Here is a 27,881-nt window from a genome sequence, read left to right as displayed (position 1 = left end):
AGGATGATTCTAGGAAGACAGTGACCTAATGAAACCTTGGGGCCCACTTACTTGATCTTTGTAGATTGTGCCTCTTCTTACTTTTCTGTTTCTCATCCCCTCCATCTTATGTCTCTTTTCTGTAAAGAATTTGATGTCTTAAAGTGACAGTATTTTAGGTAGGAATACATAGGTTTTGTTTTTTGTTTTTGAGACAGAGTCTTGCTCTGTTGCCCAGGCTGGAGTACAGTGGTGTGATCTTGGCTCATTGCAGCCTCTGCCTCCTGGGTTCAAGTGATTCTCCTGCCTCAGCCTCCTGAGTAGCTGAGACTACAGACATAGGCTACCACGCCTGGCTAATTTTTGTATTTTTTGTAGAGATGGGGTTTGTGCCATGTTGGCCAGGCTTGTCTCTAGTTCCTGACCTCAGGTGATCTGCCTGCCTCTGCCTACCAAAGTGCTGGGATTACCGGTGTGAACCCACCACACCTGGCCTAGGTACATAGATTTTACAAAGTTAAATAAGAGTTGAGAAACCTTGAAGATTTAATCAAGCATCAGGAGTGAAGATTTAATCAAGCATCAGGAGTGAGGTGAGGAATGGGATGAATGCTGTATTTAGCCAGTGGTTCTCAAACTTTAGTGGCATCAGAACTACCTGCATGGCTTCTTAGACCGGATTGCTGGTCCCCACCTCCAGAGCTTTTGATTCAGTGAGACTGGGATGGGCCCCAATGTCTGCATTTCCATGAGTTCCCAGGTGAAACTGGTCCTGCTGATGTGGGACCACACTTTGAGAAGCACTGTTCTAGGATCAACACTTTTGGTATTTTCAGGTGAGGCAACTGAGGTTCAGACAGGGGAAGCAGCCTGCTTAAGATCTCACACCTGTAGTGAGTTAGCATCCAGGCTGGAATGAGGACCAGGTCTCCTGGCTCTGGCCTCTGATGTTCTCTGAGGATTGTTCTTTGACCAGTGAAGGAAAAACCCTTCCTAACCTTCTGAACAACTGAAGCCAGTGTGGGAAATCACATTTCCACCCTTCCAACATTCCTGTGAGTAGGCAGCACTGCCTCTGGCTGGCCTCTTTCTTGGCATGTCCTATGGAGAAAGTGGGCTCTGGTGCTCTATACTGTTGCTTAAAGTTACCTGAATATATTTCAGGCTCTTCACTTCCATATCCAATTTAATACTAATTGTTCACGGGACATTTGTCTGTCAAGTTGTGACCATTTAGAGATTAATATTAATGCCATCATTTTTTCACACGTGGCCTATTAAACTCAGGCCTATATTATGTCAAGAAAAAGTTAAAGACAGCATAGGATGCAAGAATAACCATGGGAAAAATAGAAATGGTGGAATTTTTGCTTGGATCTGTGATTTTGCTTTTAGTTTGATATAATTTCAGTGAAATATTATTTCACCAAATGAGTGTTCTGCAATATCCTCTAGCCTATCTTTTCAAGGTGTGAAATATCTTATCGTTGGCAAATTCAAATTAAAGTAAAAATGATTTTGATTGCTAATTGTCTAAATGAAGGCACTATGAAATGGGTTTCATAAGAATATTAATGTGTTGAATTTTGCTGGCTGAGAAGAATAACAAGAATTGTGTTCTTGTGGATCCTGAGTACTGGTTTAATTTCAGTAATTGCTTTATTGGGCTGCAGATTGTCACAGTGGTATTGATGGACCATAAAATGCAAATAACTCTCACCTGATAATTACATATTAGAACTGGGTACCAAAATAATTGACCTTGAATGATTGAGGGAATTAAGTACTTTTTCCCCAAAATATTGGAGAAGAAAGCTAGCCCACTTAAAGTTGGACTAAATTCAGTGCAATAATTCTTGACTAAGGGACTTCTGTACCTAAGGAATGGATTATTCTAGGTGGGTTTTGGATCTGCATTGGGCTTCAAGGGCCAGTGTATGAATTGTAATGTAAATAGATAGAGAACACATATGCATTTATAAATGTGTACGTAACAATAAATATTTATTGGAAGAATTATTGATTGATGAAGGCAGAAACTAAAATTTGACACTGATGTGATTATTTTCAGTTTCATGAGAGCAAAGGCACCAGCTCACAGTGTATGAATCATGATATAATCTGTCATTTTTGGTCAATGGAGGAATGGAGTTCAGGCCACAATTCTGATCCTTAATGCTGTCTTCTGGTTTTTTTTTTAGCGTCTGGTGGAGGCTGCAGAAGAAGCACACCTAAAACATGAATTTGATGCAGACTTACAGGTAACTGATTATAGTTTGAGTTTCATTGTTTTGTGTGTTTCCTGCCAAAGGAAAAGTACCAGGTTTACCAGGAATACTGGTTTTTTCAGTGATTGGGAGGGAAAGGCTGTTGGGAGGACCGTATAGAGTTGGAATAAATGTGCCTACCTTTGACAGGATTCTTAAGCAATCCTCAACCATTTTCTAACAATTATAGTTATAATGGGTGATTCCAAAACTCACATGTGTGTAATCAGATTTCAGTAAATAATTCCCCAATTTAGGGGGAGTTAAATCGGTTAACTAACAATAATCACCAGATCTCTCAATGGTAAATGGATAACATAGCAGAATATATCCAAATCCCACTTGCTGGCTACATTTTGGAGTGCAGGTGACTGAATGCAATGCTGTGATGGATCTATCCTTGAATTGATTGTTAATAATATTTAAAAATTAAGTCATTCACTGATTTGAGATTCAAACATCCATTTAATTAATTTCTGTTAGTAGATCTTGCACCTGATTATGGCATGACTATGTCTGATTGAGAAGGATTTTGATGTTGACGTCTATAGAAAACATAGGAAGGGGCAACAAGTGAATTAAATAATGCTTGGATGTTCCAGCTGGGTGTGGTGACTCACGCCTGTAATCCCAGCACTTTGGGAGGCCGAGGCAGGTAGATTACTTGAGGCCAGGAATTCAATACCAGCCTGGCCAACATGATGAAACCCTGTCAATACTAAAAGTACAAAAATTAGCTGGGCATGGTGATGGGCACCTATAATCCCAGTTACTTGGGAGACTGAGACAAGAGAATTGCTTGAACCTGGGCAGCGGAAGTTGCATTGAGCTGAGATTGAGCCACTGCACTCCAGTCTGGGTGACAAAGCAAGGCTCTATCTCAAATCAATCAATCAATTAAACAAACTTGGAGGTTCCTTTGGGTTTCCCCAAAAGAACTTTTATCTAAATTGGCACTTTGTTCTTTGTGGCCTTTCTTCAGCACGAGGAAAACGGAGCAAATCTTAAAGTTTGAGATTTGCTAGACATATTTCTTTTAGTGGAATGTGGTCACAATTAGGAAATACGTAGTGTTTACTTTCCTGTGTTTCCATTTATATGGGAAATATAAAGACAGACATAAAACTTTAAGCACAAAAAAGATGGCAGTTCCGAAGTCGGCTGCCAGCTGCATGTCTCTTTTGAAGATGTGTCCTTGTCATCACCCTCATCTGTGTTTTTGGCTTTGTGAGTAAAACAATGCATATTCAAGTGGGGTGATGAAGTAAACTTTAGTTAAGGAAATATTTTCAAATCTGTAATCAGGAGTATGTGAAACCAACACACAACAGTGTTCAGATGTACCACCAGGCAATGGTGGCATACCCCAGAGCTAGCCATACTTCTGGCCTGAAGAGAGGAAACCTAGGGTTTCCAGAACTCAGGGAAGATGGCTACATGGAAAAAGTATTTGACAGAGGAGTATAGCCACCATGGTGAGCTGGAAAGGGTGAAATTTGGGGTAATGATACCCCAATGGCATTCTTTTGCTTTCTTATTTTCTTGCCAGTACTCACCATGGACTGAATCCAGCTGTTGGCATGGTTGATGTAGTTCAGCTCAGTCATTAAGCTGGGTGAGGAAGGTTGAAGAATTATTCTGGAGGGGTAAACAGAAAATATCAGGTTTATCATCAGCAGTCCTTTTAGACATTATACCCAACATTTGAAACAAACAGAGCCAGAGGTGTAGCTAAGCATAAGAGGGGAATGTGGAGAAGCCCTGGGGATGGTTGGAAACATTGGGAGAGGAATGGGCAGCTGGCCCAGCTCTTTGAGCAAAGCTGCTGAGAAGGGACAGAAGATAGTGAGAAGAACCTTGAATATAGCAAGAAGTACCTCACCTTCCTACAGCCATACCCACTCCTCACATGATTGTTCCACAAAGATCTTGGGGGTACTCACTGGTCACATTTGTCTTCAGTGAGTCTGATCTTCAGAGAGCTTGGACTTTGTTGAGTGGCCAGAGGGATTTAATGGCAGCATCAGGAAGCACTTTGTCAGGTGTGAAGATTATAAGGATCTCTTGAATGCATCGCCCAGGAAAACTGTCTCAGTTTTCTCAGAAGTTCCTGAAGGCTTTTCAGGAATATTCTGATTTTAAGTGACAGAAACTCAACTCATATCAACTTAGCTTATAACTAAGCTTATAACTTATAACTTAGCTTATAACTAAGCTAAGTTGAATAAAGGAATAAAATAAGAATCCGTGAGTCCACCTGATAATAAATAAACAGACAGATAGATTAAAAAATAGACAAATGAGGGAAACAGAATAGAATGCCAACTAATGCATATAGAAGAAATGATTGAGTTAGAAAATTATGGTAATTGATTGAGGTAAGAATCTTCAATGGATGCTAAAACTAGTTGGTAAAAGTTTGGTGAAAAGCAGGACACTTACAGTCTCAAAGTATTTGCCCACAAGTTACTTATCAATTACAAAGGGAAAAAATAGCAATTGTATTGTGAATAAACCTGGCAGGCACCACTTTAAACAAGTAATTGAAGTTGTTAACATCACCAATAATGAGACAAAGTGACATCAAGTGCTTCCAGATGTGATGACCCAGAAAAATATAACACACTTATGTAGAATTCTTGCCTAAAAGATATAGCTTGACTGTAATCATGATAAAACATCAGACAAATCTAGATTGGGGAACATTTTACGAAGTAACTGGGTGGACTTATCTTCAGAAATGCCAAGATCAGGAAGGAGAAAGAAATGTTGAGGATTTGCTCCTAATTCAAAGAGACGAAGGGCACATGACAACCACATGCAATATGTGGTCCTGAACTGGATCCCAAACAAACAAAGTTTGACTATGGACTGTGCAGTAGATGACAATGTTGTATTAACATTGGATTGTCAGATTTTTATCCCTGTATGTGATTATGTTAAAGAATGTCCTTATTCTCTGACCTTTTCTGGCTTCATTGGTTCAACAGGAAGGAGCGAGTATGCAGGAGAGAGAGAGAGAAACATTATTGGGAGTGATGACTGTTTTGTGAAATCTGTTATTTGTGGCTTATGTGGTCAGTTTTACTGAGAGACCAGTTCTTCAGTAAGGTTTGGTGGGATGGGGCATGGGAGGGGATGCTGTGGTTGACTTTAGGGGATTTATCCTTCAGCAGATGAAAAATGTTTTGTGGTTTTAGTTTAGCTAACATAGAGACATTCTTTTTGGTCCATCTGAAGCTATTCTTATTTTCCAAGAGGGTTCGGACTTCCTGATAATGAAATTTTACAGTAAAATTCTGGTGTAGCACAAGTGATTCCCTCTGTCAAAGAAGGTGCTATGATTGTGAATGCAGCATTGGCATCTCTCTGGAAAAAATGAGGCACCAAGAAAATAAGTCTTTAGTTTTTGTTCTCTTGGGAACAAGGAAGAGGAGCCAAGATTTTTCCTCCCCAGTCACCTGTTCTGTATGAGTACAACAAAAGCATCAGAGGGTACCATTGTGGTCTGAACACAAGGGTAGATGTTGAAATACTCTGTCAATATGACAGTGCCATTCACTATCTGGCGCTCCAACCACAGTGAACTCCCCTCTGGGTCAGAGTAAACCACATGCCCTTTGGTAGAGACCTATGAAAGAGAGGCCTTTGATGAAGTGAATGTGCGTGGAAGAATTTGTCTTGGCTTAGATGAAGGTTTTGAAGCTACTGAAGCTTCTATCCTATTAAATGCAAGTCTGTTAACAGCTTGGGTGTCAGCCCCCTTGCTGTTACCAAGACAGCAGGTCTGTGTCCTGTCTCTGAATTTATTGCTCTGATGGTCCATTAGAGCTGATCAATTGTTAATCTGGGTTCTGCTGACCTCTCAGCAACCCCTGCCAGATGATTGTTTCTATCAAAAAAATTTCAGACTACCATCTGCTCACTGTGAAATAGCACTGAGAAGGACCCTACCCTATTAGCTCAGGAGGAGCACAGGGGGCTTGAAGTCTGTTTTTGTACAGAAAAAAAAAGAAGTGATTTTGCAAAATTTCCTAATCTGTGCAGTTTTAACTCATATATATCTTAGTTTCCTTCTTCCCCAAACAGAAAAGAGATGATGCATCTGCCTCTTGTCTCACTTTAGACTGGAGACGTTGCATCATTGCAACATTCATGTGCTTCAAAGTGAAGAATTTGCTTTTCATTAGTGAAATAATCAAAAGTTACTAAAAGAAAGTTATAACTCCTTTATTACCACAATTTTTTTTTTCCATTTAAATTCCCCTTACAGTCTCTTCAGAAGTTTAACGTTTCCCCTATGACCTTATGGCTTTGACATCTACAGACCTCTCTGTAAAGTCCTTAATATGGAATTAGATTGTTAATTCTTTTTTTTTTAATATATATATTTTTATTGTACTTTAGGTTCTGGGGTTCATGTGCAGATCATGCAGGATTGTTGCATAGGTACACACATGGCAATGTGGTTTGCTGCATCCATCCCCCCGTCACCTACGTCTGGCATTTCTCCCCATGTTATCCCTCCCCTACCTGCCCCCACCCCGCTGTCCCTCCCTTGGCCCCCCACCAACAGAAAGTAGTGTGTGATACTCCCCTCCCTGTGTCCATGTGTTCTCATTGTTCATCACCCACCTATGAGTGAGAACATGCGGTGTTTGATTTTCTGATCTTGTGTCAGTTTGCTGAGAATTATGGTTTCCAGATTCATCCATGTCACTACAAAGGACACAAACTCGTCATTTTTTATGGCTGCATAGTATTCCATGGTGTATATGTGCTACATTTTCCTTGTCCAGTTTGTTGTCTATGGGCATTTGGATTGGTTCTAGGTCTTTGCTATTGTAAACACTGCCGCTATGAACGTATGTGTGTATGTGTCTTTATAATAGAATGATTTGTAATCCTTTGGGTATATACCCAGTAATGGGATTGCTGGGTCAAATGGAATTTCTATTTCTAGGTCCTCGAGGAAGTGCCACACTGTCTTCTACAATGGTTGAACTAGTTTACACTGCCACCAGTGTAAAAGTGTTGTTAATTCTTAACACAAACTGTATTGGGGCAAGAGGCAAAATGTAGCCTCTGAAGGATAGTATGTGTGAACAAACCAAAATGCAGAAGGCTGCCTAGAAAACAGGTGTGCCTGGCCTTCATTGGTGGGGTAGCTTTCTTTCCTTTTTGTCTTTCTTTCTTTCTTTTTTTTTTGAGACAGAGTCTGGCTCTGTCACCCAGACTAGAGAGCTGTGGTGCAATCTCAGCTCACTATAACCTCTGCCTCCCAGGTTCAAGTGATTCTCGTGCCTCAGCCTCTTGAGTAGCGGGGATTACAGTGTGTATCACCACACCCAGTTATTTCTCATATTTTTTGTAGAGATGGGGTTTCTCCATGTTGGACAGGCTGGTCTCAAGCTGCTGGGCTCAAATGACCCACTCCCTTGGCTTCCCGAAGTGCTAAAATTACAGGTATGAGCCATGATGCCCAGCCTGGCAGGGTAACTTTCTTGTGGACACTGGTGTCAGTTCAGCCCTCTGGCTTGTCCCTCTTTCTGGTGACCTGTGGGTTCTAGATTGGCCTTCTCTTGGTGTAGTTCTTCATTCCCTCATGTCTCCATTGGGTCAGTTTTCAGTCATATTTGGTAATTAGAGGCCTTCTTAAAATAGCCTCTCTCTCCTTTTTACTTTATGCTGTGAATTAACACAGGTTTTTATTAAAAGATTGGTAGTTCTAATGAGAACAGAGTTTTGAAAAATACTCCCGTGTGTCATAATTATCACATGTGATGATTTTGGTGTTTCACCCTCATTATTTTAATGGCCAGATCCAATTCTGGGGTGGGGAAGCAGGAGACGCTAGCTTTGAATACCTAGCCATTGATGAATTTCCAGAAAATTAAGTCTATACATGTTCTAGTAAAATTCAGAATGCCTTCCCCCTCTTACATACTGTTTCTTTTTGAGTTTCTCCACTGGCAGTAAAAGAGAAAAAACAAGTCCTTTTGACAGTTTACTAAAAACCTGCTTATCTTTGAACCACACACATATTTTCTTTGAAAGCTGTCTCAAATAAGTGCCAATTGCACAGAGCGAGTGCACAGAGAGAGAGAGAAAAAATATGGTTTTGAATAGTGTATCCTGCAGAAGCTTTTTCTATTACAAAGTTTTCTATAATAATTTTTCTTTGTTGTTTTGTAAGTAATAGGGAAAAAGAAAAGTGTTGTGATATTCAGAGGGAAAACAAGTATGGGAAGGGAAAGGAGCTGGCAGCATGCTTCCTCCTGGTCATCACCAAGCTGGAAGAGCCTACCTTGCAAACATCGTGATTTCAAAGTTGGAGTTGGGGCTTTGGAGAGTGGGTATAAAGACTGTTGTGGGAAACCTCTGAGATAGGTTGACTTCTGATACTTCCTAGGACAGGTTACTGTACTTTTTTACCTGCTACAGTGGACGCTTTGTGTTCAGGGAAACCCAGGGAAGGAGAGAAGGGGCAGCTCAGGAACCTCAGCATTCACTGGAGAACTTCTTTTAATTATTATTATTATTATTATTTAAGTTCTGGGGTACATGTGCAGAACATGCAGATTTGTTATATAGGTATACACCTCCCATAGTGGTTTGCTACATCTATCACCCTGTCATCTACATTAGGTATTTCTCCTAATGCTATCCCTCCCCTAACCTCCCATCCACTGCTATCCCTCCCCTAGCCCCCCAACCCCTGGACAGGTCCTGGTATGTGATGTTCCCCTCCCTGTGTCTATGTGTTCTCATTATTCAACACCCACTTATGAGTGAGAACATGTGGTGTTTGGTTTTCTGTTCTTGTGTCACTTTGCTGAGAATGATGGTTTCCAGCTTCATCCATGTCCCTGCAAAGGATATGGACTCATCTTTTTTATGGCTGCATAGTATTCCATGGTGTATGTGTGCTACATTTTCTTTATCCAGTCTATCATTGATGGGAATTTGGGTTGGTTCCAGGTCTTTGCTGTTGTAAACAGTGCTGCAATAAACATACTTGTGTATGGCTTTATAATAGAATGATTTCTAATCTTTTGAGTATATACCCAGCAATCAGATTGCTGGGTCAAATGGTATTTCTATTTCTAGATCCTCGAGGAATCACCACACTCTCTTCCGCAATGATTGAATTAATTTGCACTCCCATCAACAGTGTAAAAGTGTTCCTATTTCTCGACATCCTCTCCAGCATCTCGGTCTTTTGGCTAAGATCCAGTGTAGAACTTATTTTACCATCCGCTAGGAAAAGGAAGCCTTTCCGTGAAAAAGAATTAGCAAGGACAATGGGAGAGTGATGTCAGCAAGATGGATGGCTAGAAGCCCTTAGTGTTTGTCCGCCCCATCCCGCCCTGCAAAGACAGCCAAAACAATGAAGAAACTGCTGGATTTTGATGAAAATAACTGAACAGGGATGAAGTGCTTCAAAGGAGTAACAGAAGCCCCGTAGACCACAGAAGTCCGGGGTGGACACATAGAGAAGGGAAGTGCCTCACCTCTGCTACCCCATCCCCAAGTGAGGTCAGGTCAAAACCAGGAGGGACTTCTCCCTCTGGGAAAAAGGTGAGCAAGAAGGCTCCCAGAAACACCCATCATCTATGTGGATGCTGATCGTGCTCTCCACTGGGGACTCCTACTGACCTCACAAGTGCTCAGGTCAGCTGAGGGAGCTGGCTGGTGTGTACACAGCTTCACTTTCCCCAGAGAAGGAGCCGACACTGTGTTCTGTCCACTGTGACCCACGTGGGTACTGCACTGCACCATCTTGGAACCTGAACCACGGCTGGAGTGTGTCTGGCTCTGGTGTAGTTAGCCACAGCGCTCTTTTGTCCCTGAGGCTTTGTTGCCACTGAACTACCCCTGCCTGCTGGCCCACCATCCCTGAGCTGAGCTGCTGCTACACCCAACCCCGGGTGCCAAGCTGCTGTGGAGCTGCATTACCTACCCCTCCCAGTCACTACTATGCTTCGCCCCTCAGAGTCTGAGCTGAAGCAGCACCCTGCATCCTGGGGAATCGGTGCTTTGTCTGCCCAGAGTAGTCAGGCTCCCTGTGTCTGAGCTAAAGAGGTGCACAAACTCTTGAGGAAATTGAGCCTTGGCCAGACTGAGCAGCCACACAACTCCAGGCTGATCTGACATGGTATCCCACATCCCAGGGAAACAGGGCATTGGTTGAGCTGGGACACCTTGCCCTACTGGCTGAAGAACTGTAATATCCTGCTTCCCTAGAACTGGACTAGCCTTTCAGAGTATGAAAAGCCCCTCTTCTTGGGGAGGGGAGTCATCACTGTGTTGCTTCCTGCCTTCTAGGATGCAAGCAGCAGCTAGGCTTTGTCATTTTGGGTAATTTGTTGCTGCTACATGTGTCCATACAGCATCTGGGATGCTTCTGTGTCTCACCATCTGGGGGTCCAGAGTTACCACTATGAGGTAAGCACTTCATTCACTGGGGCCTGATTTGCCACTGTGCCTGTTGGCACTGGTTCCCAAATTGTAGCTTTACCTTGCTGTCTTGGCCCAAATCCTGAGAGTACCCCTTCTTCCTTGGAGAAAGGTCAGTTCTGTGTCCTGTTTCTCAGGGTCAGAGTTACAGCTACAACTCAGCTCCCTGGGCCTGAGCTACTTGGTTGTGCCTCAGAGTCACAGATCCTGGCTTGTAAGCAATTTGCATCCAACCCTGCCTTGGAGAGTGAACCTCAGAATCCAGATGCCAAAATAAGCTGGTGAAACCCTGAGCCCAAGACTCTTCCTCCATGGATATTCTGAGTACCTTTACCCTGGAACTCAGTACTGCTGCAGCTGCTTGAGGGCTGTGTCAGACCTGACATCAAGAAAGATCTCCTCATCTAAGGCTCACCATTACATGGAAAGAAAGAATAGGAGGACACCAAAAGCCTTGTTACCAAGGACCCCAACAGCCTTTGCTACCACCACCAGTGCCCCAAACTCCTACAGCCTGGTCTACTCTGACACCCACAGTCATTGCTGACATTGATTACAACTGAAGAAGCTTCACAGAGATTATACTACTGCTTCAGCCACCACACCTTACCCAATTGGCACAGTAAGACCCATCTGCAAGTGAAAGTTTCCCTTATAAAAGCCACTCTGTAAAGTTTGGAAGAAGTGATTGTTTCACCAGATGTGCAGACAGCAATGCAAGGACATGAGAAACATGAAAAAGTAAGGAAACAGGGCATTGCCAAAGTAGCACAATAATTCTCTAATAACTTACTCCAAGAGAAGAAAATTTATGAATTTTCTAAAAAAGAACTCAAAATAATGATTGTGAGGGAATGCCATGACATTTGAGACAATATAAATTCAGTGAAATCAGAAAAAAATTCGTGATCTGAATTATGACCTCAACAGAGGTAAGTATCATTAAAAAGAACCAAATAGAAATGTTGGAGCTTAAGAATTCAATGAATGAAATAAAAACTATAATAGAAAACTTCAACAGCAGACTAGATCAAGCAGAAGAAAGAATCTCTGAACTTGATTATAGATCTTTTGAAATTACCCAATCAGAGGAAAAATAAGAAAAAAGAATGAAAGAGTAAAGACAGGCTGCAGAACTTACGAAATGCCAGCAAGTGAACAAAGATTTATATTAGGAGAGTTGCAGAAGGATAAAAGACAAATGTAGAAAGAGGAAACATGAAATAATGAAATAATTGCAGACAACTTCCAAATTCTTGGAAGAGATTTGGACATCCAGATCTGTGAAACTCAAAAGTCCCCAAACCGATTCAACCCAAAGTGGTCATCTCTGAGATACGTTATAATTAAACTATCAAAAGTCAATGACAAAGAGATAATTTAAAAAGATCAAGAGAAAAGTGTCAAGTCACCTATAAGGGAAATCATCATTAGAATGTCAGCAAATTTCTTGAGAGAAACCTTACAAGCCAGGAGAGAATGGGATGAAAATTTTAAAGTGCTGAAAGAAAAAAAAATGTCAGCCAAGAATACTATACCCATTAAAACTGCCCTTTGGGAATAAAGGAGAAACAAAAATCTTTCCTAGGCAAGCAAAAGTTAAGAGGATTTATCATTACCAAACCTGCCTTACAAGAAATACTTAAGAGAGTTCTTTAAGTAGAAACAAAAGGGTGCTAATTACTAATATAACAACATATGAAAGTATAAAATTCAGTGGTAAAGGTCAAGTCCAGAATACTCCATTATTGATATGATACTCTGTAAATCATATATGTCTCTAGTATAGAGGTCAGAAGTCAAAACAGTCAAAAATATCTATTAATTAAGAAATAATAATTATTTCTTTTACACTTAATAGAAATACTTGGTAGCTATTAATTAAGAAATAATATAGAAGGATGTAAATGGTGACATCAAAAATATAAATTGTTAGGAGTGGGCAAAAGTCAAGAGTTTTTGTATGAAAATGAAATTAAGTTGTGTTCAGTGTAAAATAGCCTATTATAACTGTATGATGTTTTACATAAACCTTGTGGTAACTACAAAAGAAAACCCATAGCATGTCTACCAGTGATAAACAGGAAAGAATAATAACTTAGCACTACAGAAACTCACCAGGTTTTGAAGATAAAAATGAAAGGGAGAAGGTAACAAAGGATCTATAAAACAACCAGAATACAATGAATAAAATGGCAGTAATAATTCCTTACCTATCAATAATTACATTGAATGCACATGATTAAATTCTCCAATCAAAAGACACAGAGTGGCTAAATTGATTTTAAAAACAAGGTCCAACTATATGCTACCCACAGTGACCCACTTTAGCTTTAAGGCCCCTGAGCCTGGCCAAGATATTGTTAAATTTCCCTTTTGATTTATTCTTTAACAATATCTTGACCAGGCTCAGTGGCTCATACCTATAATCCCAGCACTTTGAGAGATAGAGTTGGACAGATCACTTGAGCTCAGGAGTTTGAGACCAGCTTGTGCAATGAATAAGACCTGTCTTGGCAAAAAATAAATAAATTGGCCAGGCTGGGTGGTGTGCACCTGTAGTTCCAGCTACTCAGGAGGCTGAGGTGGAAGGATGGCTTCAGCCTGGGTGGCAGATGTTGCAGTGAGCCAAGATTGTGCCACTGCACTCCAGCCTGGGTGACAGAGCAAGACCCTGTCTCAAACACACACACACACACACACACACAGACACACACACACACACACACACACACACACAGAGAGAGAGAGAGAGAGCACAAAGTAAAAATATCTTGACACAAAAGACAGTGAAGGCATAACATACCAAAACCTATGGGATGCAAGAAAAGTGGTTCTAAGAGGGAAGTTTGTAGCTATAAATGCCTACATCAAAAAATAAGAAAGATTTCAAATAAGTAGCCCAACATTACACCTGAAGGAACTAGAATAAGAAGAACAAGTTAAACCCAAAGTTAACAAAGGAAGGAAATAATAAAAATCAGAACAGAAATAAATCAAATGGGGGACAGAAAAACCATAGAAAAAATTAAGAGTTGTTTGTATTGAAAACATAAACAAAGTCAACAAACCCTTAGCTAGACAAAAAAAAAATAAGACTCAAATATATAAAGTCAGAAATGAAAGTGGAAACATTGTAACAGAAGCCTCAGAAATAAAAAGCATCATAAGGAACTATTATGAACAATTATATGCCAAGAAATTTGATAACCTAGAGGAAATGGAAAAATTCTTTGTAAAACCAAGGTTTTGCCAAGGTTGAATCAGGAAGAAATAGAAAGCCTGCATAGAGCAATAACAAAGACATTGAAGTAGTAATTAAAAACCTCCCAACAATAAAAGCCCAGGACAAGATAGCTTTACAGCTGAAATATACTACATTTTCAAAGAAGAATTACTACCAAAAATTCTTAAACTCATCCAAAAAATAGAGCTGGAGGGAATACTTCCTAACACATTTTCTGAGGCCAGCATCACCTTGGTACCTAGACCAAAGACCCCACAGTAAGAAAACTACAGGCCAATATCTCTGATGAATATTGATGTAAAAATCATCAGTAATATTTTAGCAAATCAAATTCAACAACAAATCAAGAAGATTATACATCATGATCAAGTGAGATGTATCCCTGGCCATGCAAGACTAGTTTCGCATATGCAAATTAATCAATGTGATACTTGCATTAACAGATAAAAGACACACGATCATATCAACTGATGCAGAAAAAGCATTCAACAAAGTTCAACATCCTTTCCTGATAAAAACTCTTAACAGTTTAGGCATAGATGGAAGGTTTCTCAACATAGTAAAGTTCATTTATGAAAAACCCACAGCTAGCCTCATAATAAATGAGGATAAACTGAAAGCTTTTCTTTTAATATTTGCTCCAATGTAAGGATGCCCACACTTGCCACTTCTATTCAGGATAATACTGGAAGCATTAGCAAGAGCAATTAGACAAAAAAAGAAAAAGCATTCAAATTGGAACAAAAGAAGTAAAATTATCACTAATTACAGATGACATGATCCTACATGTAGAAAACCCCAAAGACTCTACCAAAAAGCTGTTAGATCTAAAAATGAATTCAGTAAAGTTATAGGATGTAAAATAAACATACAAAACTCTCTTGTATTTTTATGCACAAATAACAAGTAGTGGCTGGGCTCGGTGGCTCACGCTTGTAATCCTAACACTTTGGGAGGCCGAGGTGGGTGGATCACCTGAGGTCAGGAGTTCAAGACCAGCCTGGCCATCATGGTGAAACCCCATCTTTAAAAAACAAACAAACAAACAAACAAAAACCAAGTAGCTGTAAAAAGAAAATGATCACATTTTTAATAGCATCAAAAATAAAACAAGATGAAATACTTAAGAAAAAATTTTACCAAAGAAGTAAAAGACACATAGTGAAAACATTGATTAAAGAAATTGAAGGCCGGGCGCGGTGGCTCACGCCTGTAATCCCAGCACTTTGGGAGGCCGAGGCGGGTGGATCACGAGGTCAAGAGATTGAGACCATCCTGGTCAACAGGGTGAAACCCCATCTCTACTAAAAATACAAAAAATAAGCTGGGCATGGTGGTGCGTGCCTGTAATGCCAGCTACTCAGGAAGCTGAGGCAGGAGAATTGCCTGAACCCAGGAGGCAGAGGTTGCGGTGAGCCGAGACCATGCCATTGCACTCCAGCCTGGGTAACAAGAGCAAAACTCTGTCTCAAAAAAAAAAAAAAAAAAAAAAAAAGAAATTGAAGAGGACACAAATAGAAATAGAATTCATGCTCATGAATTGGAAGAATTAATATTGTTAAAATGTTACACTACCTAAAACAATATATATAGATCCAATACAATCCCTATCAAAATCCCAATGGCTTTCTTCACAGAAATGTAAAAAACAACCCTAACATTTATATGAAACAACATTAAACCCTGAATAGCCAAAGTACTACTCAGTTAAAAAAAAAAAAAAAGTTAGGAGGTATCACATATCCTGATTTAAAATATATTATGAAGCTGTAATAATCAAAACAACATGGTACTGACAAAAAGCCGACTTGTGGAATAGTGTAGAGAGCCCAGAAATAAATCCAAACATCAGTGGTCAACTAGTTTCTGAGAAGGGCAACAAAAAGACAGTGGGAGAAAGAATAGTCTCTTTAATACATGATGCTGGGAAAACTGGATTTCCATGTGCAAAAGAATGAAGTTGGACCCTTATATACAAAAATTAACTCAAAATGGATAAAATACCTAAATATAAAACCTGAAACCATAAAACTCCTAGAAGAAAATATAGGGAGGTAAGCTCCTTGACAGTGACCTTGACGGTGATTTCTTGGATATCACACCAAAAGCGCAGGCTACAAAAGCAAAAATAAATAAATGGGACTATATCAAACTAAAAAGTTTCTGCACAGCAATGGAAACAATTAACAAAAATGTTGGAAAAAATATTCAGGATCCATGTATCTGATAAGGGATTAATATCCAAAATTTATAAAGAACTCATACAACTCAATAGCAAGAAAACACATAACCCACTTAATGTGCAAAGGACATGAGTATACATTTCTCCAAAGATGACATAAAAATGGCCTATGGGTACATAGAAAGGGGCTCAGCATCACCAATCATCAGAGAAATACAAGTTAAAACCACTGTGAGAGATCACTTCACACCTATTAGGATAGCTTTTGTTAAAAAGACAAGAAGACAAGTTTTGGTAAGGGTGTGGAGAAAAGGAAACTCTTGTATGCTGTTGGTGGAAATATAGATTGGTGTAGACATTATGAAAAGCAGTATGGAGGTTACTAAACAAATTAAAAATAGCATTACTGTATGACCCAGAAATTGCTCTTCTGAGTATATACTCAAAGGAAATGAAATCATCACCTCATAAAGATTCCTGCAGTAAGATGTTCATTGCACCATTTTCCACAATAGCCAAGATACAGAAACAACCTAGGTACCCACTGATGGACTAGTGGAAAAAGAAACTGTGTGCATGTGTATATATATATATATATATATATATATATATATATATATATAGTGTGTGTGTGTGTATATATATATGTGTGTGTGTGTATACACACTATATATTTAAGATTGAATAATATTCCATTGTGTATATACACACATATTATACAATGTGTGTATACATATATACAATGGAATATTAACCTTAAAAAAGAAAGAGGTCTTAACATTTGCTACCACGTGGATAAACAGGGAAGACATTATGCCAAGTGAAATAAGCCAGACACAGAAAGAAAAATATTTCATGATCTCACTTACATGTAGAATCTAAAAAAACAAAAAGCAAAAAGTCAAATATATAGAGATAGAGAATAAAACGTTCACTACCATGTTCAGGGTGAGAGAGAGGAAATGGGGAGTTGTAAGTCAAAGAATACAAAGTAGCAAATATGTAGGATGTACAAGTTGATCTAGTGTGCAACATGAGAACTATAGTTAATAATAATGTGTTGTATTCAGGACTTTTGCTAAGTGAGTAGATAGATTATAGCTGCTTTTGTCACTGGAAAGGGGAATGGGTAACTATGTGAGCTGATGGATATATTAATTTGTTCTATTAGAGTAACCATTTTACTGCGTACATATTGTATACTTTAAATATATGCAATGACTTTATATATATATATGGGAAGGACAGTGAAACAATAAACAGCAGAAAAGAACTATCACCTACCTCTACAACATTTTTCTGCTGGAAAGGAGGGCTTTTGCATTGGGGAAAACTATATTGCAAGCAAGAGCAATGGAAGGGTTTAGCAAAACTACTTCCTGAGTGGAGGAAATGACTGTTCTCACTGGGGGTTTTCTGGAGTTCTTGCCAAGCTGCAATCTACTTGTCTCCATTTTGACTGAGCAAGGTGTTGAGTGCCCAGCTGTGGGATGATGGGATAAAGCAGGGAAAACCCAGGCCCAGAATTAGAATTAGTGTTTTTCCTAGAGATAGGGAATTGGCTTTTGTGCAGTAAACAAAGTAGGGGTCACATCTGTAGGAGAAGTAAATGAAAAGAGAAGAAAATTTCACATTTGTATGTTAAAATACCCTCCCTCCCCCAATCATCTAACTGATGAAAGCATGCCTGTTGTTTTTGTTTTTAAATGTGTATCAGCTTAGCAGGTGGTCACAGTGTCTTTTTCATCTTAAGATCTTATACTAGATGTTCCTTGTTAGGACTTGCCACATGTCATTTACTCATAAGACTTAGATATAAGATTGAGTTTCCAAAAAATCTTTTAAGTGTGATAATTTAAAAATCAAAGCTATTTCTCAGTTGTTACACACACATACATCCGATGCAAACACACACTATCATTTCATTTGATTAGGCATTGTAACTTGTTAATAAGGTCAGTGTTATGACTTTGAGCTTTGTTTTAACCAGTTATTTGGTGGTCACATGTTATGCTCATCACCTTGACTGTTGGTCATATGAGAGTAGAAGAAGGGGCAGTGGTTGGAACCTCAGCCTGATCCAATAGGGAGAGCCTTGTCCTGGACATCGAGAAATTTAGGATCTAGTAGTTTCAACCCCAGCTGGACGATTTACATGCTCAAGGATCTGCTGCTGTGGCTTCTTTGCTCATCCATAAAAGGATGCACTTACAATATCTACATGATTTCTAAGATTTCATCCATCCCTCCCATACTATGATTAATTCTGCCAATATTTATTAATGGCATCCCGTGTATCAGGCACCATTCTGTGAATATGGCCCTGAACTGGCCAGAGAGATGCAGTCTTTCTTCTCCTGGAACTTACTATCTAATGAGAGAGACAGATATTAAAGACATGATGACATAAATAATCATTGAAATAATATAAATCAAATTTCAATTGTGATAAGGACATGAAGTAGAAGTACAGGGTATTATCATGGGGCATGGCAAGGAGACCTTACCTAGTCAGGGAGTTCAGGAGATCTTGGAGAAAATCTCCAAAGGGCAAGTCTCTCCAAGCCCAGAGAACACATCATATCTTAATTTTCCACAAGTGCAAAATTAAAATTGCCTAACAGACCAGGCAAAACATAAATGGAGTCGGTTATGCTAAATGCCACATAATCAAACTGAAACTTTAAGGAAGCAGACAGATCCCCTGAAAGACCAGTTTTTTTCCCTGGAAACAGAGCATTCCAGTCTACCTGAGTGAGCATAAATAGGAAGACCCCTCTGCTTTAATTTTTACCAATAAAGTAACCTGTAGTAACCTGATGTTAAACAATTGCCTTTTTTTCTATTGCTCTGTCTCCTTTTTCTCGTCTTACAAAACCATTGTTCCGCCATTGCCCAGTGAGCGCTCTTATTCTATTTTGTAGAATGGAGACTAGTCTGATCCGTGAATTGTGAATAAAAGCCAACTCCATCTATAACTAAATTTGTTGTAATTTTGTCTTTTGGCAACTCTAATGACACTTTAATTCTGCTTCTTTAATGATGCTTATTACTTCCTATGTTGTTAATTTTATTCGCATAAGTGTTCATTTGTTGCTTAACTTAACCTTTATTCAGAACTAAGTCCACTTGTAAGTTATGAGACTCCTACAAACTGAGAGGAGGCCCTAACACTCTAGCAAAGTTCTATCTATTAGATAGGTATGTAAGCAAATGGCTGTAATATAATATGAACAGGAGCTAACCAGTTAAGAGCATGGTGTGAGCTCCATGAGGGTAGGATTTATTGTTCTGCAACATTTATTCATTTATTCATTTGTTTGTTCTTCCAACAAATACAGATATGCTTCATCTTATTGTACTTTGCTCTGTTGCCCTTCACAGATACTGTTTTTTACAAATCAAAGCTTCATAGCAACCCTGAGTTGAACAAGTTTACTGGTGCCATTTTTTTCCAACAGCACATGCTCACTTCATGTCTTTGTATCACACTTTGGCAATTCTCACAGTATTTCAGACTTTTTCACTGTTGCTGTATGTGTTATGGAGATCTGTGATCTGTGATGTTTGGATGTTACTTTTGTGATTGTCTTGGGGCACTGTGAACCACACCCATGTAAGATGGCAAATTTAATTGATAAATGTTGCATGTGTTGGACTATTCCACCAACCAGCAATTCACCAGTCCCTCATCTCTCTCCCTGTCTTCTGACGTATTTCCTGAGACACAATATAGATATTAGGCCAATATAGATATTAGGCCAATCAATAACCCTACAGTGTCCTCTAAGTGTTCAAGTGAAAGGAAGAGTTTCATGTCTCTCATTGTTAATCAAAAGCTGGAGGTGATTAAGCTTAGTGAGGAAGACATGTTGAAAGCAGAGATGGGCCAAAAGCTAGGCTTCTTGCACCAAGCAGTTAGCTAAGTTGTGAATGCAAAGGAAAAGTCTTGAAGGAAATTACAAGTGCTACTGCAGTGAACACAGCCTTATTGCTGATACGGAGAAAGTTTTAGTGGTCTAGATAGATCAAACCTGTCACAAGGTTTTTCCTTAAGCCAAAGCCTAATTTGGAGCAATGTGCTTACTCTCTTCAGTTCCCTGAAAGCTGAGAGAGGTGAGAAAGCTACAGAAGAAAAGTTGAAGCTCACAGAGCTTGGTTCATGAGGTTTAAGGAAGGAAGCCATCTCTGTAACATGAAAGTGCAAGGTGAAGCAGCAACTCCTGATGTAGAAGGTACAGTGTGTTACTCAGAAGGTTTAAGATCTAAGATAATTGATGAAGGTGGCTATAGCAAACATATAAGGTTGATGCAACAGCCTTGTATTGGAAGAAGATGCTATCTAGGACTCCCTAGTTAAAGAAGATAAGTCAACTGAGTGCAGTGGCTCATGCCTGTAATCCCAGCACTTTGGGAGACTGAGACAGACAGATCAGAAGATCAGGAGTTCAAGACCAGCCTGGCCAACATGGTGAAACCCAGTCTCTACTAAAAATACAAAAAAATAGCCAAGTTTGGTGGTTCACGTCTGTAATCCCAGCTACTCAGGAGGCTGAGGCAGGAAAAATTGCTTGAACTTGGGAGGAGGAAGTTGCAGTGAACCAGATCACATCACTGCACTCCAGCCTGGACAAGAGAGCAACACTGTCCCAGGGAAAAAGAAAAAATAAAGGAGAAGTCAGTGCCTAGCTTCTAAGGTGAGGCTGACTTTCTTACTAGGAGCAAATGCAGCTGGTGACCTTAAGTTGAAGCCAGTGCTCACTTACCATTCCAAGAACCCTAGGGCCCTTAAGAATTATGCTAAATCTACTCTGCCTATGCTCTATAAGTGGAACAACAAAGCCTGGATTATAGCAAATCTCATTGCAGCATGGTTTACTGAATTATTTTAAACCTACTGTTGAGACCTGCTGCTCAGAAAAAGGATTCCTTTAAAAATATTACATATCATTGACAATGCATATGGTAACCTAAGAGTTTTGCTGAAGATGTACAAGGAGATTAATGTTGTTTTCATGCCTGCTAATACAACATCCATTCTGCAGTCCATGGATCAGGGAGTAATTTCAACTTTCAAGTTTTATTATTTAAGAAATGCAGGTAGTAAGGCTGTAGCCACCATAAATAGTGATCCCTCTAGTCTGGGCAAAGTAAATTGAAAACACTTTGGAAAGGATTCACCATTCTAGATGCCACTAAGAACACTTCTGATCCATGAAGGGAGGTGAAAACAACATTAAGAACTTGTCAGAGTCTAAGCTTATGGATATCTTTAAGGGGTTCAAGACTTTTGCAAAGGAAGTTACTACAGATGTGGTGGAAATAGCAAGAGGACCAGAGTTAGAAATGGAAGCTGAAAATGTGACTGATTTGCTACAATCTCATGATAAAACTTTGATGAATGAGAAGTTGATTAAGTTGAACCTTATGGATAAACAAAGTAGCTTCTTGAGGTGGAAACTGCTCCCTGTGAAGATGCTGTAAACATTGTTGAAATGATAAGAAGGGATTTAGAATATTTTATAAAGGTAGTTGATAAAGCAGCAGCCAAGTTTAAAAGGATTGACTCCAGTTTTCAAAAGTAATATGAGGGGTAAAATGCTGTTAAATAACATTGCATGCTATTGAGAAATCTTTTATATATATATTTTTTAATTTCTGGAGTTCATGTACAGATTGTGCAACATTGTTAAATAGGTATACACATGCTATGGTGGTTTGCTGCATCCATCACCCCTGTCATCTACATTAGGTAGTTGTCCTACTGTTATCCCTCCCCAATCCCTCCACCCCCCACACCCCGCAACAGACCCCAGTGTGTGATGTACTTTTTCCTGTGTCCATGTGTTCTCATTATTTAGCACCCACTTATGAGTGAGAACATGTGGTGGTTGGTTTTCTGTTCTTGTGTCAGTTTGCTGAGAATGACGGTTTCCAGCTTCATCCATGTCCCTGCAAAGGACATGAACTCATCTTTTTTATGGCTGCATAGTATTCCATGGTGTATATGTGCCATATTTTCTTTATCCAATCTATCACTGATGGGCATTTGGGTTGGTTCCAGTTCTTTGCTATTGTAAACAGTGCTGCAGTGAACATACATGTGCATGTGTCTTTATAAGAGAACAGTTTCTAAACCTTTGGGTATATACCTAGTAATGGGATTGCTGGGTCAAATCATATTTCTGTTTCTGGATCCTTGAGGAATCATCACACTGTCTTCCACAATGGTTGCACTAATTTACACTCCCACCAACAGTGTAAAAGCATTCCTATTTCTCCACATCCTCTCTAGCATCTGTTTTCTCCAGATTTTTTAATGATCATCATTCTCAATGTGGTTTTGATTTTCATTTCTCTGATGGTTAGTGATGATGAGCTTTTTTTCATGTTTGTTGACTGCATAAGTGTCTTCTTTTTAAAGGTGTCTGTTCATATCCTTTGCCCACTTTTTGATGGAGTTGTTTTTTTCTCATAAATTTGTTTAAGTTCTTTGTAGATTCTGGATATTAGGCCTTTGTCAGATGGATACATTGCAAAAATGTTTCCCCATTCTGTTCGTTGCCAGTTCACTCTAATGGTAGTTTCTTTTGCTGTGCAGAGGCTCTTAAGTTTAATTAGATCCCACTTGTCTGTTTTGGCTTTTGTTGCCATTGCTTTTGGTATTTTAGACATGAAGTCCTTGCCTATGCCTAGATCCTGAATGGCATTGCCTAGGTTTTCTTCTAGGGTTTTTATGGCGTTAGGTCTTATGTTTAAATCATTAATCCATCTGGAGTTAATTTTTGCATAAGGTGTAAGGAAGGGGTCCAGTTTCAGTTTTCTGTATATGGCTAGCTAGTTTTCCCAACACCGTCTATTAAATAGGGAATCCTTTCCTCACTGCTTGTTTTTGTCAGGTTTGTCAAAGATCAGATGGTTGTAGATGTGTGGTGGTGTCACGTCCGAGGCCTCTGTTCTGTTCCATTGGTCTATATCTCTGTTATGGTTCTAGTACCGTGCTGTTTTGATTACTGTTGCCTTGTAGTATAGTTTGAAGTCTAGTAGCACGAAGCCTCCAGCTTTGTTCTTTTTGCTTAGGATTGTCTTGGCTCTGTGGGCTCTTTTTTAGTTCCAAATGAAGTTTAAGGTGGTTTTTAAATCTTTTGTGAAAGGAGGAGTCAATTGATGCAGCAGACTTCATTGTTGTCTTATTTTAAGAAATTGCCACTGCCACTCCAGCCTTTAGCAACCATCAGCCTGATCAGTCAGCAGCCAACAACACGGAGGCAAGACCCTTTGCCCGCAGAAAGATTACAACTCACTAAAGGCTTAGACGATCATTAGCATTTTGTAGCAGTAAAGTTTTTTTTAAAAATTAAAGTATGCACATTGTTTTTTAGACATAATGCTATTGTATACTTAATGGAGTACAGTATAGTATAAATATAACTTTTATGTGTACTGGGAAACAAAAATTTCATGTGATTTGCTTGATTGCTATATTTGCTTTATTGTGGTTGTATGGAACTAAACCTGCAGTATCTCCAAGGTTGGCCTGTACTCACTTGAATACCTGCTGTAATCCAGACATAATGCTAAGCAAAGGGGATACAAAGATGCAATGAAACAAAAGACAAAAAAGAACCAGGATATCAGATGGTTTGATATACAGTTATACAAACTGCAGCTTAATTCCAGTTGTGATGAGTGCTACTTTTTATGTTATTTTGTAAAATTTGCATGCAGTACAATGTATAGGTCTGAAAACTTGATAAACCATTCTTGTGATTTCTAACATCATAAATTAGTTTTGTATATTCTTGAGCTTTATGAAAAATAGAATAATATAGTACATAGTCTTTTGTATCTGATTTCTTTCATTGATCATAATGTCTGAAATTCATCCACAGTGTTGTATGAATTCCTTCTTCTTTTCTGATGTAAACATTGGGTACCATACATTTCCCTCTAAACAGTGCTTTTGCTGCATTCTCCTCTCTCTTTTTAAAAATATATACTGTTTTCATTATCTTTCAGTTCAAAATATTTTCTGATTTCCCTTATTAGTGCTCTTTTAACCTGTGATGTTAAAGTTTTCAAATATGATTGTGGATTTGTTTATTTGTTTAGTTCTGATTGATTTTTGTTCATGTATTTTGAAACTCTTTATTAGGTGTTACACATTTACAATTGCTTTGTCTTCCTAGTGAATGTTAGAATTTTATCTTTTAGATTTTATCTTTCATCATTAAGAAATATTCTTATTAGTGTTAGTATTTCTGGTTTTGTAGCACACTAGCTTCTATATGGTGAATCTTTTTTCTTTACCTTTACTTATAACCTATCTGCAATTCTGGTCTCATTCTTTTTTTTTTAGTCTGACAACCTCTGCCTTTTAGTTGGGTGCTTTAGTCATTTATACTTTATGTAATTATAGATATAATTGGATTTGTCTTCCTATTTGCTTTCTCTCTCTCTCTCTCTCTCTCTGTCTCTCTTTTTGTTGTTGTTCATTTCTTTTGTTTATTTGTTTGTTGATTTTTTGAGACAGAGTCTCACTCTGTTGTCCAGGCTGGAGTGTAGTGACACTATCTTGGCTCACTGCAACCTCTGCCTCTGAGGTTCAAGCAAATCTTCTGCCTCAGCCTCCCAGGTAGCTGGGACTACAGGCATGCACCACCACGCCTGGCTAATTTTTTTATTTTTAATAGAGATAATGTTTCACCATAATGTCCAGGCTGGTCTTGAACTCCTGACCTCATAATCCACCTGCCTCAGCCTCCCAAAGTGCTAGGATTACAGGCGTGAGGTACCACACCCAGCTTTTGTTGATCTCTTTTGCTGGCTTCTTTTAAGTTAATTGAATGTGCTTTAGTACATTATTTACTTTCTCTATTGGCTTTTAATCTATCTTAATTTTTGATACTATCTAATACTTTTATATATGTTATAAATCTCATAGTGTACCATTACTTTTGTTTTGCTTTTGATTTTGCTTTAAACAGCTGTTTTCTAAAGAAATTAATATAAAAAGTTAGTAATATATTTACCTACGTATTTACCATTTCTGATGCTCTTCATTACTTCATATACAGTTGAGTTTCCATTTGCTATCATTTCTCTTCATAAAGAGCCCCTTTTAGCAATTTTTAAGTTTTGCATTGCAAGTCTGCTAGCAATACCTCTTACCTTTTGTTATCCAAAAATATCTTCATTTTACCTTCATTTTAGATGGATAATTTTGCTGGAGATAGAATTGTGAGTTGACAGCTAATGTTTTTTCTCTGAGCATTTTTAAGGATTTGATTCCATTCTCTTCTGATTTTTAGTGTTTCTGATGACGTATCAGCCAGCATTTGTATCTTTATTCTCCTGTATTTAGTGAGTCATTTTTCTCTTCTGCTTTCAAGACTTTTCTCATCGTGTTTGATTTTCAGTGTACTACACAGTATGTTAAGGATGTTTATAGATCCATGTTTTGGTGCTTGTTCTGCTTGGAGTTTGCTGAGATTTTAAAATATTCTAACTATATTTGGAAATTTTAAAATAATGATTTCTTCAAAATTTTACCTGCCCCTTTCTCTTTACTTTTCCTTCTGGAACTTAAGTGGCATCTATGTTAGAGTGCTTAATATCATCACTGTGGCTCTTTTGATTTGTTTCCAATCTATAATTTATCTACAAGTTTATTAATTTTGTCTTCCGTAGTCTCCAGTCTTCTGTTAAAATTACCTAGTGATTGTTTTATTTTATATATTTTATTTTTAGTGCCTGGGTTTTCATTAAATCTTTTTTTTTGTTTCCATTTCTTTGCTGAAATTCTCCATGTATACACTGATTATGTTCAGTTTCTTAAAAGTGTTTGAACATATTGACAATAACTGTTTTATATTCCTTCACTGGTAATTCCACCATCTGGTTCCTTTCTGTTTCTTTTGACTGCTTTTTTCTTTTTAAGTCACTTTTTTTTTTCTGCCTGTTCACTTGTTTAGTAATTTCTTATAGTATGCTAGACATTGTGTTACATGTTTGACTGATTTTTATGCATTTACTTATAAGTTTCATCCATGTAGTAAGTATTCTAAAAATACCAAACAGTTTGAATCAATTAACTGTATACTAGGACACAATTATTAAAGAGATGAAAGGGAGAGAATGATATACATTACATAGCAGGGCTGCCTCCAGTGATTTGATCTTGTGCCAACATTATGTTATCAGTGAGAAACATATCATCAGTGAGAAAAACATTGACTTACTCATTTCAAAAGAACTACACAAGGCCATCTTCCAGCTAAAAGAAAGAGAAAAATGCATTTTTTAAATAGAATCTCAAAATGTAAACATTATTTCTCAAAACCTTACAACTCCTACAGCTTAATTATATTGGTGCTCTTCCTTGTTCTAAATCTATATTAAGGTACTGATATTAACAAGTTTAAAGACAAAAAGTGCAACTTTACAGCAATGATCATTGATAAGATTTTGTTTGAACATACATTTTGTTTTACAATTTAGAGGAAGAAAATAGTATTGTTTACTTCTTTCAAAGTTGTCTTTTATTTGCCTGTGCAAAGTTTCCATTAGTGCCCCCGCTTTTTTCTCTGCCATTTAGAAACTATAGTCTTTTATTTCTAATTGCATTAATAATGAACCACCTGGTAAAACTCCTATATGTTTTCCCCATTGCCGTAATTTTTCTTGTTACAACTTTTTTTTTCTATTGTGACTATAGAGGTCTTAATTTGTGGGCAATAGTGGCTACAGAAGTCTGAATTGTTCCTTTAGAAATTGAATTCTTTCCTGCCAAAGTCCTTGGCTCTTTCGTGATTCTTTTAACTTTTTTTTTTTTTCCCCATCTGGGCTTTCTCAAAGCTTGGGAATTATATTTATTTTAAATAAATAGTTATTTAAAACATAATTGTTTTAAATAATACATTTTAAACACAATAATATGTCACCAATTTCAATTTTATCAAATATTTCAATGAACAAATACTTCTAAAGTTTAGTTCTATTGCTTTTACATAGACAACATGATTGTGGTGTTTCAGACATTAGACACTTCCTAAAGGTGGCATCTGGGGACACCAGAGCATTCTTGGCATATCCAAAATTATGCTAAACACTTTGTGGTTCTGTTAATTATAATATTCAGAATCCCACAGTACATTTCCATAAAACTTAGCGTTTCTTTCATTAAGGTGGCTGGCTGCAGAGATCATTGGCAGACCCCAGAAATTACCTAAGCATCTTTCTCCAGAAAATTCTCTGGCAGTAAGGGGAATACCCTTAAGTTGCTGATTATTCACTGAGAATCTTGTGATCTGGGGATTTGCCAACTACTATTGAATTTTTAAATTAAACCTTGAATCTGGTGGCAATCCAGAAAGTAGACAACTCAACATAAATTTTCCACTCTTATTTATGTCTGTTAAGAAAGTACCTGATAGGTACACAGACTAATTAATTCTTTTCTATTTTTAAGTTATTTTGTGAAGTAGATTTTTATAATATACATATCTCCCAGCATATGTCTGTGCTATGGTAATCCTCATTTCTTCCAGTTAGAAATTATTTTAAGACTAACAACTTTAAGATATTTCTCTTTGTTTGTTAGTAATATAAATAGGATATAGTAACAATGATAAGAATAGTAGATACCATTATTGATAATATATTAAGTACAGGCAGTAGCATAAGTCCTTCACAGACATTATTTCATTTATTCTTCTCCCTATAATCCTATAAGGTAGGTACCATC

The 27,881-nt window shown here is 38.2% G+C and overlaps 1 protein-coding gene across 9 annotated transcripts in view; it reads left to right on the top strand.

Moving 5' to 3' along the window:
* CACNA2D3 (calcium voltage-gated channel auxiliary subunit alpha2delta 3) overlaps positions 1 to 27,881 on the top strand; it is a 935,925-nt gene that overhangs the window by 260,254 nt on the left and 647,790 nt on the right. For all 9 annotated transcript variants that reach the window (XR_012518702.1, XR_012518703.1, XM_039477586.2 and 6 more), the window contains one exon: positions 2,181 to 2,240. Coding sequence is in view for 7 of the 9 variants with exons in the window: in XM_039477586.2 (XP_039333520.1) it covers positions 2,181 to 2,240 (60 nt within the window). In the remaining 2 variants the exon portion in view is untranslated. The remainder of the gene's footprint in view (positions 1 to 2,180; positions 2,241 to 27,881) is intronic.

The sequence above is a fragment of the Saimiri boliviensis genome, chromosome 8 (genome assembly GCF_048565385.1).
Source record: "Saimiri boliviensis isolate mSaiBol1 chromosome 8, mSaiBol1.pri, whole genome shotgun sequence".
In the NCBI taxonomy this organism is placed as follows: Eukaryota; Metazoa; Chordata; class Mammalia; order Primates; family Cebidae; genus Saimiri; species Saimiri boliviensis.
This window is presented reverse-complemented; position numbering and strand designations above follow the sequence as displayed.